Here is a 13599-nt window from a genome sequence, read left to right on the forward strand (position 1 = left end):
ATCCCAAAATGAATATGTAGAAACTTCAAATTTGCATTTCAGAAACCTAGTGCAAATTCTTGAGCCTTTTGGAGAAAGTAAAGGCTCCTATTTGACGTAAGAACTAAACCTGTTATATTTTCTTAGCATTTCAATAACATGAATAATTAGATGGATATTTGTAGGTCCCTAAGCCAGGTGTAGGTGTTTTATGTGTTGAGCTGCCTGAGTAAACAAACTTCAGGACACAGCACTGAATAATATTACCTTTAATCCAAATAAACTATGAACAATAACCAGTAAAGGAAACAGATTTAAGAAGCCAGCTCAGAGATGGCTTTAATGGATTTCTGTCTTCAAAGAGTACATCTTATTCAAAATATTTATATATTAAACCACTTGCTTTAATGATGGGGTCGCTAGCCATATTTTCTGATATAAATTGCTTCCCTCCTTTTAAATCTGAGAAGGGGCTGGAAGGCAACGAAATCTTTTTTATGTTTTGTGTATTATGCGCAATCTCATTATAGTCAGGCTTTGACTAGTGCTGTAACGCTCATAAGCAACAATTTCCAAAAATAACCACATTACTTACAAGACCTTAAATAGTAATATGTCCTGTTAGCTGCAAGAGGAAGTGGCGTAGGAGTTACTGCAGCATGATGTGTTTTACAAAAGATCATATAGATTTAATTTGTAATTTTAAAATATTTTCTAAATGATGATTTAATGTACATGAATGATGCACTAAAGAGCAGGAGCTGCTCATGCCCAAGCTGTAGAAATAAGTCAGCAATGCAATATATTTTTACTAGCCAGTGGCACAGAGAACATTTATAACTGGTTTTATACAACATTTCTGCTGAAGTAGTACTTCCATGCTGCATCTTCACTTCTCAGAGATGGAAGGATGACTCAGAACTCTTTGGCACTTTGAACCTACAATAATACAATAGAGGGTAGGTTTTTCCAGAATCTGTGCACAGAAACTGCATCTTGCTATCTTTCTTTGATAAACCGCTTGCTTTTTTGCCTAAGTGCAGAGAGCCAGTGTGGTGTAGTGGTTAAGAGCATGGGTCTGGGACTCAGACGATCTGGGTTCTAGTCCCCGCTCAGCCATGGAGCCAACTGGGTGACTTTGGGCCCGTCACAGACTCTCAGCCCAACCTACCTCACAGGGTTGTTGTGGGGATAAGATGGAGGAGGAGAATGATGTAAGCTGCCTTGAGCCCTTTGTAGGAAAAAGGCAGGATATAAATCGAAAAATAGATAAATAAATAAAATGAGGAGGAAAAGGAGTAGAGGAAGAATTTAGGCCAGACTCGCCCTGATGCCTTCCAGATGTGTTGGGCTACAGGTCCCAGAGTCTCTTGACTAGCTGTTAGAGATTTTGCTAGCTTTAAGCTAGCATATGGGGAAACACGTGCATTATTAGAATAGCCTTTCACACTGCTGTGATGACATCTAGAAATGGCTGAAATAACATGGCATGACTCCTTCAGATAGTACTAGCATCACTTGACCTTCAGGGAGAGAGAATGTTGTTCGAGGGGACTAATTCTTAAATTTTCTGATAAATGTCAGGCCCTGAATGGAGCTTAAAGGGCAGGTCCTAAAAGCAGAAAAGTTAAATCTCCGTAATACATATTATTAGTCTTTTGCTGATGAACGATACTGTCCATCTATGATATTGGGCCTCCAACACAATCCAGAGTACACCTGTCAGAAACCAGAAAATAACCTATTTGATGCGCAAATGACTTAAGAAAGGGACAACGCCACATACGGTAAAAGGTAAAAGCATAAGGTAAAATCACATCCATGCAGTATAGGATCAGGCATGTAGGATGTAGCCTCTTCCAAAATATCCCTTTTTGTACGTATTCAAGAAGCGGAAACAAATTCAGCCACCAGTGGACAAAATACAGTTACTCTTTCTCTTTCACACACTTGCGTGCAATGGGGGATTGCACTGACATCATTCCCATTACTAACAGCCTGAGTGGTCCACTGTTTCTGTCTCTGACAAAAGAGACTTGAGAAAAAGAAGCCAGAGTTTAGTACATCAGTCCGGGCTCTTCAAAATGCATTGCCCTGTGGATAGTGTTACACCGTGCGTGCGTGCGTGCACTTGCTTGCATGCATCTTACTAATAAAACCTTTGAAGAAAACTCTAAAACGGGAAGGGTGATAGAATGTCTTGGCTTTGGCTTACTGTGCCATAAATGCCACTAGCAGTGCTCACATGGTTCCTGTATCTGAATGTTACTAGAGAGGGGTGCACTCCAACCACAGATAAGTTTCTATATGACAGTGGTAGCATACAAAATGGCCAATGGATGAATGGGATAGGATAAGCTCTGTATAACATTAATAGTATTTCGAGGGTAGCTACTGTGTTGGCATTGTGAAAGAAGAACTGGAATGCATGAGAGGATCTTCTTAAATTCCTCTTTTAAATAAAATATACATCCTGGTGAACATTGTAGAATAACATAGGTTGCAGGAAATAGGAATGATTTTTGGATTAAGCTAAAGCAAGGCTTCTTAGGAAAGTGCTGACTGTTTCATATATTTGAGCATTACAATATACATGGATAGTATATGAGAGGAAGAAAAAAGTATAGGTAAGTGTATCATCTGAATTAGTTTGCATATTTCCAGCAGAGAAGTGAATATTTGAAATTGCTTATCACAAAAGACACTTAAATTCTTGCATAGAAAAATACTACCCTAAATACAAAAGTTTGTCTTTTGAGTTTTTTACAAGAAAAAAATAACTGCACATATTTAGGACCATATCTACGTACTGAAGCAGAAAATTGTACACCCAAATTAAATAGCTAAATTTAGTTAGCCCTTACATTAAAATGGATGTTTCCTATAGATACAAAGACATAAAAAAGCATCTTACAGTGCAGTTCTTCTATCCCACTAAGACGTTGGTTGGTACACAGTTATTTTTGACAAACACCTGTCTAGAGTGGTAGTTTGTATGTTGGATGTCGACTTAGAAGATCCAGGTTCTAGTCTCTATTTGACTATGAAGCTCACTGACTTTCAGACTAACCAATCATGTGTGCACTCATTGGGTTCTTTTGAGGATAAAATGGAGAAGTTCTTTAAGTAAGCTGCCTTGGTTTCTTCACAAGAGCAAGGGAAAGTGTGAGGTATGTAAATAGTGACTAATATTTATTTTCTTCTTTCTGAGGTTATATTTCTCTCTCATTCTCTCAACATAAACTTAACACTTTCAAATGAACTTAGATATTAGACACCTACCATTATCCAGCTGGTAGGTTTATACATACTGCATCTCTCTCTCTCTCTCTTCATAATATGTTTATTTTTGGATTCTTTTCTAAAAACAGTATGCTGAGCCCAGAGAAGAGGGCCACAGGGGAGATAGACCTCTTAAGTTCAAATGATGCATTAGCTAGCACCTGCAGTCTTCCTTCCTTTGGGTTTTTAATATTCTTTATCTGTTCCTCTCAATACTGAAACAGCCCCATTACCACATTTCCTGTCTGAGGCTGCAGCAAAGAAATGAGGCAGGCAGAAAGCAAGAAAAGCTGACCCTTTAAGCCATTAAATGTTTGTAAATGGAAAATGCTGTTCTTCAGTTGTAATCAGGGAAAACTTTCATTCAAATATGTATTTCAGACTCTCCTTATATTCATATGGAAGCGATGAGAGACACATGGATCTTGCAAAAAAAAAAAAAAGAGAGAGAGAGCTTGTTTTCTCAGTGTCTTCTTTAGGGTTATGAGAGTTTAATAACATCAGTAATGCAAATCAAGTTTCTGCTCACACCAGAACTGTGTTGGCGCCACTCATGTCTCCTTTGCTACATATGTACAGCTGATAGGTAACAGTGTTTCAATTATAAAATTTGCTTCCTGCATTGTGGTAACTAAGGGGTTTAATTCTGGGCATGCTTGCCCAATCTTAGGAGCCTGGTATGCCTGGGGAGGTGGCTGTTGCAGGGCACAAGGACTTTATACGCATCTTTTTGTCCCAGCCTTGTTTAATTGTGCTTATCATGTTAACACAAACTGTCTCTTACTTAATCCCATCATGGTGCCCTGTTGCTTTTTTGTTTGTTTGTTTTCTTCAGTCGCTATGTAACAGTACATTTGAACATTTCAGTATTCGTACTTATGCCACTTAAAAGCTTCTTTTGAGCTAGTAGATCTGATAAACACTTGTGAATTCCTTGGTGAGCTTTGGGTTGCAGCTAGGTGGTACATGTTTTCTGCAATTTTCAGGTTATCTTTTCAATAAAGGTTGCCGCATATACCACCATTCAGTGATGACAGTTCACCAGTGTATGTTGTAAACCTTCCAGCAGCCCTTTGCACTCCTTATGTACTCATATGCAGACTGCAGACAATTGTGAATAGCTCATATCTTTTTATAGTCTCTAACTGATATTATAAACTTAGTTGCATATTAATATCTGTTGGAAAGACTTTCTTCTGTGCCTAGTTTCAAAAGTACAACTGGTTGGGATGTGGATGGTGATCTCAGAAGCTGAGCTTCTGGTGGCCTCAGAAGCTGGTGATCTCAGAAGCTGTGCAGAACACGCCTTACTCCCGCTTTAATATTTCTTTCACTGCTAAGGAGTTGATATTGTTCCTTGGCATTTTTCATAGAGGTTTCTTTTAACAGTGGTCTCTAGCTCCTTTAAGGTGTGATACATTTTCTTAATTCTTGCTTGAATCTAGAATATTCTGTTTCAGAAATTATAACCTTGCATACAGCTATAAAGGCCCATAGGAGAGAATCAATAGATAAGTCCCCACCCTGTCACACAGGACCTTCCTTGTAGATCTAGCACAGCATTGGGTAATTATCTTTGCCCTGTGCCAGCCTTCTGTTCACAAATTTTCATAATGGAACATCACTTTTCATAATAAACTGCTGTATGAATTGCTATATAGATGCTCATATGTGTAGGAATCTAAAAAGAACTAAAAAAAAATAAGAATACACTTCAGCAGCAAACTGTCATAATTAGCACCACATCCGAAGGAAAGTGGAAGCATTTAACAAAACATATTGCACCAAAACAGGAAAATCCAAAAAATGCACCAAGGAAACTTGATCCCAGACTGCTACACTTACAAAAGGTGTAGGGCACAACTAAGCACAACTAAGCAGCACAAATAGAGCTTTTCCTGTGCATGAACTGCAAGAGAAGCAAATGTTACTTGTACAAAAGACATAACTGAAATGCCTCAGTGCAGGAAGGGACTTCAGTATAGTTTAGCCTTAAATTAGTTGCACATAGCGGCACAGTGGTTTAAACTGCTGTGCTGCTGTGCTGGTTGATCGAAAGGTTGCTGGTTCGAATTTGCACAACGGGGTGAGTTCCCATTGCTCCGTCCCAGCTCCTGTCAACCTTGCAGTTCAAAAGCATGCAGCGTTCCGTGCACCTTGGTGTATAGTCATGCTGGCCACATGACCACAGAAACTGTCTGCAGACAAACGCTGGCTTGGCTAGGAAACAGATGAGCACCGCTCCCAAGAGTCATACATGATTGAACGTAACGTCAAGGGGAAACCTTTACCTTTTACATTCCTACTGGAAGCCATTGGACATTTGTTTCTTTAAAATATTAGTGAAATATGGTCAGCTTACGTAGTATGGATCTAATCTATTATGGCCTTTTGGTTGGGTTAATTGCATGCTCTTTTAATAATAATGTTAATATTGTAAGTATCAATAGAAAGTTGAGGTTGCACCATTGCATATTGTTCTGTAGAAGTTTGGAAACTTGGTCTACGCTGATTCCCTTCTTTCTTTCCCCCGCCCATTCCTCTATTACTCTCAGTTGCAAGCTGAAGGAAGCAGGCAGAATGCCAAGGTTGAAAGTGGGCAATAACTCAGTCTCATTTGGGAAGTAATGTGCTCTTCAGCCTTGGTTCCCTATTTATAAAATGAGTATAATAGTTCTCCATCTCACACCATGAACAGTTATGACTGAAAAAGATAAAGAAAGGTTGCCAACAATGAGCTTTAATACTGGCTGTAAATCTAAGTTGTTAATAAATTCTTCACTCAAGCTAATAAGGCTAGGGATATAATATGATTAGAAATTCACTGTGGTGTACTCTTTTACTTATAATGCCATTGATGAATTATGTAACAGTAAAACTTTAGCCAATTAAAAATATTAGTTTTCTGCATCTATACTTCAGTCTTATTTAAGAGGATAATCTGTTGGGCCTTCATTAATCCTCAGAGTCTAGACAGGCCAGTACTGTACTATGTGTAAAACAGGTTGATTTTTAAATGTACCATTGCGGTCTAGATCTTTATACTCACTTTCTAAGGATTATGAATAGTTACACTTTGTTTAGGATGCTCAGCATTTTATATTAATTAATAGACATAAATATTTAAAGCTTTCTATATGATCACATTCCGGGGAAAGCAACAATGTTGAACTAAGCAGTATCTATTTAGAAGATACTTGCTCAGAGGAGTTGTGTGGTTTTTGCAGATGCACCATTTTGGGAAATATGGAAGTTCATTTAACAATTTACTTGCAAGACACCTGCATTTGTAAAGCAATTGGCAACATGTGATATTCTCTCTCTCTCTCTCTCTCTCTCTCTCTCTCTCTCTCTCTCTCTCTCTCGCTCTCGCTCTCGCTCTCGCTCTCTCTCTCTCTCTCTCTCTCTCATCACCATTACTGCAAAGTTCCAGTGCAGTCTATGACAGTTTGGTAGGTTTCACATCAAGGTGGACTGATTTAAATCACAATTTAAATCACAATTTAAATCAGTAAGAAAAACAGTCAATCTATATTACTGCTTTAAATCATACTGAAAATTTGAAAAATATTTCCTGACAGTGTTGTAAATTTGAACAGTAAGCCTTACAAGGTAACTTTTGCATAGAGAAGCTCCTGATGTAAACCAAATTCTTCTCTTCTCTTCTCTCATCCCAAATGGCAAAATATAAATAAAAGGAAATCAGACGTTTTGGAAATAAGGGATTTTTTCTACTTGCCACGGATTCAGTTTTACTATAGGCATGTCTTGCATGCTGAGATAGTCCACAACCATACCACATCATTTTCTTTTTAGGTCATGTTATCATATACGTATGTCTTGTAGGATGAAAATTTATCCCTAATATCAAATGTAATACTAAGCCCTGTGTCCCATTGATCTAGAAATCTTTCAGTAGTAGGCCCTTTTCTTTTTTTTTGAAGAAAAGAACATACCATAAAATACTAGTCATGCTTTATTTATTCGTTCCTGTTTTCCTGAAAAAATTACCCCTAAACGTAAGGGTGGTGTAGGTGGAAGCTAAAGGCAAGAAGGATAATTAGAAAGGACGTCTGGCATCTAATCAACCCTTTTTCAGCGTGCAAGCTTAGTATCCCAACTGCATTTTTTCAAGGGGATTTGGATATCTTACAAATACCTTACTATTTATTTGGAGCTTTAGATGAACTAGTTTGCCTGTCCTGTTTGCAGTCCTCCTCCCCCAACCTTTCCCAAAAAAAGGTGAGCCAGGATCATTCCACTTGTTCAGAAAGAGAAAGTTCCAAACTTCTGATTTCTTCCTGAAAGCTACTTAATATCTCCTGTTCCAAAACCAACTATGATTAATTTTTAACGAGAAGAACTTGCTGTCCTGTCACATGATTACTTGCTTGATCTGATAATAATTATATGTATGACCCTGCTTAATTATACTCCATGTAAAAAACCCATGATTTTTATAGTACTATTTATACAGGAAATTCTAGGAGCAAATTGGAATGTCCAGTCTGCAGGTGCTGGGATCTGCCAATGGAAATACATGCAAAAGAATGGAGAATTTCCAGCTCCTGCTTGAGTTGGAGCAACAGTTTTGATCCATTCACCAGAAGCAAACTACCATTGGAGCAAAACAAAAACAAAAAGTGGCTTACCACACAAAAACAGTAGTTGTATGATTTGGCCCTCAGCCTTCTGAAGTGTACCCAATGCTAAGTCAGTGGGTGGATAGACATAAGCCTTCTTTACCATCCAGTGTCAACAGACCAACTGCATTTCTTACAGGGGAACAAAGTAAAGAAAAACTCCTCCAGTCACTGTGACACAAATTGTTCTCATACTTTAAAACTGCATATGTTGTTTAGCAGATGTAGTTTTGTGTAGTTTCTTTACAGCAGAAGTCTCATGTAGTTTTCTTTTTTATATAACACCCACACTGAACTGGCTCATTGACATGACACCCCCTCATGGATTAATTAATGCTTGAATTGCTGTGGCATGTACAGTCTGCCCAATATACAGGCAGTCCCTGGGTTGTGAACAAGTTCCATTCCTGAAAAAAATGGTAAAATGTCTTTAAGTTGAATTTGTATGTAAGTTGGATCACATATAGTTGGCCCTCCACATTTGTGGAGGTTAGGGGCTCAGAACCCCATGAAAGTGGAAAAACTGTGACTATCTCTATGCCCCACTCCCTGTCCAAACTCACTGCCTTCCTTTGTAGCAAGGAAATGCCACAGATATTTCCCTCTGCTTTGGAGGCCTCCCCCTCTACCATTTTGCTTCCCCGCTCTGCTTTGGAGGCCCTCCTTCTCTCTCCTTCCACTTGCTCTGTCTCTCTATGACAATTACTTGCTGTATTTTTAAAAAATTAGTAGGCTGTATGTACAGGTTGTTTGTAACTTGGATATTCATAACACAGAACTGCTTGTACAGTTCCCAACAAGGGAGTGCCATAGCTTGTCAGTCTTGTGCACCCAGGCCTACTTAAATAACTCCTAGGTAACCATGTAACAGACCATGGGATATGTGAGGATTGTTTAACACTCAAATAGCCTTTCCAGCTAGGTTTGCACAACATAACAAAGCACAGTGCCAGCCTGTGCATTGCGGTTTGTGTATTCATAATGGTGGCCAGCATATGCCATAGCTCCTCTAGATCAAATTAACCCTCAGTGGGCTGTCGTAAGAATATAAGAACTTAAAAAAGCCATTCTGGATCAGACCAAAGGACCATACATGGTGGCAAACCGTCTGCCCATAGGTTCCCTCAAGCAGTCTGGGTGCAAGACCTCCCCCTACTCAAGTTCCTCAGCAACTGGTATATGCAGACATGGCACCTCTGGTAAAGGAGGTAGCACATTAGCCAGCAAGGCCAGTAGCCACCCATAGCCTTCTCTCACATGAATCTGTCCAGTCCCTTTTTAATGCCATCCAAATTGGCAGCCATCATCCCTTCACTTGACAGCGAATTCCATAGTTAACTGTACTCTGTGTGAACTACTTCCTTTGGTCTGTCTTAAACCTCCCACCAGTCAACTTCATGGAATGACCCTTCATTTGAGGGTCATGGGAGAGAATTGCCTCCCTCTTTACTTTCTCCACACCATGCATTATTTTAAACACATCTATCCTGTCTCCCCTTACTTACCTTTTTTCTAAGCTGATCAATCCCAGTTGTCATTGGGGAGCTGCTGCACCTCCCTGACATTTTTGTTGCCCTTGTAATGTCATGTGAACTGGCTCACTTTCATGAAACCAGAAAAATATTTCTCCTGTCCCTATCTATATGTGGGAAATCAGTGACCCCACTCAGATGTGAATGCTAGGAAACATTTTCATAATTTCAAAGGCAGGTGCTGCAGACAAGCAGCCACTCATTGACTATGTAACTATTGCAGTATGCTCCTTGTAATAGATTGTCACCACAGACTGTGCCTTCTAGGAAAAAAAGAGGAAAAACTTTGCCCTGAGCAGGTAGTTCTTTCACTTGAAAAATCTGGATTTTGAATAAATGACATTTGGGACCCACAACAAATACTGTGTATCTCCAACTTAAGAGTTCATTGCAGATGATGATTTCCAACCATGTGCTGTAGAGTGCTAAAGGGCCAAAGCTCACCAGCTGCCAGCCCAGAACAAATGTTCATTTGTGTTATGAATACTCTCCTTTCCTTGTTTGGATAATATCAAAATATCTCTTGATATTTCCCTCTCTTTCTCTTAGTATGTAATGCTGCCACCAGGAATTTAATCCCAATCCTATTAATTAACCTCTCCTTCAGTATTGTGCCCAAGCTATAAGCCTCCTTCATTGGACTGTGTGGTCCTGAGGTTGCAACTCTTGTTCAAACAACCTAATGACCCTGGGTAACAATAAACAAAATAAAACTTTATTTCTACAGCAACCGTATTGGTTTCAAAATTGTCAGTGACTTATTTCCCTAGTGAATAAAACTGTGTATATTAATAACATCTGACTGAAGTTATCTCTTCCCCTTCACAATTCATCCTCACTCTCAGATGCTCCTTTCTGTTCTGAAGGATCCTTGACCAGTCTTTATTCTGTTTATCTCAGTTCATTCTTTCCTTTCTGTACTCAGATTTCTGTCAACTTCTATCTCACCTTATAATACTTGATAATATTAAATTCTGATGCTCGCTAGTCACTAATATGTCCTCCAAGTATTCTACTTTCTCCTCTTTCCGTATGAATCCTAAATGCCTTCCACAGCACTATATAGGATTCTAAAGAGAAGGCTGCCTCTGCAGATTCTGGAAACCACTGACTGTAACTGCTGACAGATTGATACCTTCTCTCTCTCCTCACACGCTTTCAACCTCTGCCCATACATGCTCAGCCACTAACCAGTCACCTCTCTCACTCTTCCCCTCCTCTTACCCTTCTGAAATTTACAAACATTTAAAGGAACTCACAACACTTCAAATTGTTACATTTTGTCTGTAGGGAAGGATTTGGGAAAGCTGGGAAGTGATCCACAAATCAACAGGTAGAACTTCAATGGGTTAAATCATGTAATCATTAATGCATAACCAGGCCTGAGTAAAACCCATTTTTCTAGAAATCACCATGATTGCATCTTTAAAATGTGCGTGACACTGATCAGGCATATTCCAGAGAAAGCTGGTTTGCACTTGACAGATAACAGCAGTGCAAACAAAGGGCAATTCACAGCAGCCCACCCCATCATTCCCCCTCCTTCAGAGCATCTTCTTTGGTATGCAAGTGGAAAAGATAATGTCATTGTAGCTTCTTACTTCTGTAATCTATTGGAAAGTGATAACTGTGTTACATGTAATGATTTAATGATCTATATATAAAAGGGACAACTGAGGACTGCTCAGGTGCACCATCTGAAATGATTGGTTAGTAGCCAGTTATTCTCAAGAATAAACCCTTTAAAAGAAAACCTTCCCATGTTGTATATTTTGGACATATGCACACCTTTTGGTCTACAGAAGGATTTGGGAAATTCTACCTCATGACATCTCCCTTACAGCTCAGAAATGTTGTTCTTTAAACTTTCCCTATTCCTAACCCAGGGTATTACAAACCTAACATCTACCACATTTCATGTTTGAATGTGTTAACTGTTACATAGTTCCTGGAAGGCACTGAGGAGATGTCTTTGTAAGACTTTTTTGTTTAAATTTTCACTAGATATGCAGAAAAAAACTAGTTCACTTTGTGACAGGCCCATCTGCTTCAGAAGGAATAAGTACAGGATCACTTGTTTTGAGATTATATCAATTTCCAAAGGGCCGCTAATGGTTTCTGTTAGTGAACTATAACCTTCTGTGTAATATATTTTGACCTTGATATACAAGTGTATGACTGGAAGAAAAGGTAATAAATATATCAACCGGCCAAAGTAAAAGCACTGGGAGAATGCTTCATTATCCTTTGAAAGTATAACAGTTATATAGTTTCAGGTTAGAGATTAACTAGCCCTTCAGTTTCACAAAAGAATGGATGGAATCTTGCCTGGGTCAGTTTTTCCACTCCAGGAGCTTAAAACCTTTTAAAGTAACAGTTCATATTTAGATTTTGATTTTCCGTTTGAAAAGCAGTATTACTTAGACTAGCAGAGTAACTGTAGTAAATAATGTTATTTGGCAGTCTGTGAGTTTGAATACTACTAAATTGTTGAAACATGCACAAGGCTGGGTTATTTAATGGCTGGTAACATGAACAAAGGTGATGGGGAGGAGTAGCCTGTTGGAACTTTAATTGTGCTAAGAAATAGGGATTACTTTGAAAGGACTGGAAAAACTTGGTTACTCTGTTGCATTGTGATGCTGTGTAGAAAATGTTCAGATGATACACTTAATATGACTTTTTCATATTAGTGAACATTAAAAACTTATGGAATACAAGGATGTGCAATGTAAAAGACATACTTTAGATTCCCTGTGTTAAGAAGTTCATTCCTTAGTTTCATAGGGGAAAAAAAACCCTTTTATTTTCAGTTCTGCCCAGCAAATACTGAACCTGAAATATTGTGTAAATAGAACCTAATATATTTTAGCCTGCAGAGTTTTGACCATCTATTTTGGAAGTCATTTAACAAGCAGTGTGATGCTTTTTTGTCATCTTCTTTTCTCAGGTTACTCCTTGGAAGCCAGCAACTGAAGGAAAACATCATTTTTATGATGCCAGGGCCAATAGTTTGAAAAGAAAACGAACTGCTTTGGTACCAACTTGAACTTCATTTAGAGATATAAATTTAAAGGACAGATCTTATCTATACACCGTGGGACCCGTGCATGGTGACTAAGTGCTGAGAAGATAGCATCTTACCAATTTGGAGCTTGTGTCTTGCTCCTAACATTGGCATTTGCACTTTGAACTGTACAAACATGAGTGAGTTCTGGTTGTGTTTCAACTGCTGTATTGCAGAACAGCCGCAGCCTGTAAGTATAAATCTTAGTTTAGTTTCAGAGTCTAATTTTATTTGTTAAAATTAACACTGTTGTTTTTCATTAGCATTTTAATACATAGCTTATAAGGTTGTGCCTAATGGGTCACAGAAACAACTTTTGAGCAGTATGCCTTTGAAACTGGTTAGTCCCAAGTCCTGCTACCGCTGTGAAAGAGGTATCCTTTAATGATTTCTGTTGGACTTAAGGCAGTCTTCTAATGTTTTATTGTAAGCTGCCCAGAGAACCCTTTGGGCTATGGGATACCATATCAATTTGATTGATTGATTGATTGATTGATTGAGGCTGGTAAAGAATGGCCTAGGGACTCCTTTGCAAACTTTTTGTAGGGACAAGAATTGAATGAACAGGACTTCCTGTTTCCTTGTGCAATTTGGTTATTTGCCAGTGTATCACACCAGCTCTTGTTTAAATCGCTCCATTGAAATGCACATAGGACATGCATATATCTATAGGATAGCCTTCCTCAGACTTCCTGATATGTTGGAATACAACTTTCATCATCCAAAGACAATGGCCATGTTGCCTAGGTGTAATGGAATTGTAGTCTAACAGAGCTGGAAGGCACTAGCTTGGAGAAGGCTGTCCAGTGGTGTACTTGATGCTGGCCATTAAAATAATTGGTTTCGATTTAGACAGAATTTAACACACTAATGCTAATATTGCACACATTTGGTTTATACATTCTCATTGCTTTTGCTAACAATCTCATCTGCAGTTGATGAAATTGCATTAAGATCACACTGACTGAAGTTTTCCTATGTGTCTGGGGAAAATATGAATTTTGGGGGCTACTGTTTTTCTGCCTGAGGCAAAAGAACAAAGTCTTCCCCTACTTCCCAAATTAAGGTACCTAATATCTGACACATCTGAATTATT

General features: G+C 38.7%; 1 protein-coding gene across 3 annotated transcripts in view; it reads left to right on the forward strand.

Annotated features, from left to right (window-relative positions):
* The window catches only part of CDC42SE2 (CDC42 small effector 2), an 88946-nt gene that overhangs the window by 47592 nt on the left and 27755 nt on the right, over positions 1-13599 (forward strand). For all 3 annotated transcript variants that reach the window (XM_044446066.1, XM_044446068.1, XM_044446067.1), the window contains exon 2: positions 12387-12693. In XM_044446066.1, coding sequence (XP_044302001.1) covers positions 12640-12693 — 54 coding nt within the window. In that variant the 5' untranslated portion in view covers positions 12387-12639. The remainder of the gene's footprint in view (positions 1-12386; positions 12694-13599) is intronic.

Source organism: Varanus komodoensis, unplaced genomic scaffold (assembly GCF_004798865.1).
Source record: "Varanus komodoensis strain SLA01 unplaced genomic scaffold, ASM479886v1 scaffold5, whole genome shotgun sequence".
Taxonomy (NCBI): domain Eukaryota; kingdom Metazoa; phylum Chordata; class Lepidosauria; order Squamata; family Varanidae; genus Varanus; species Varanus komodoensis.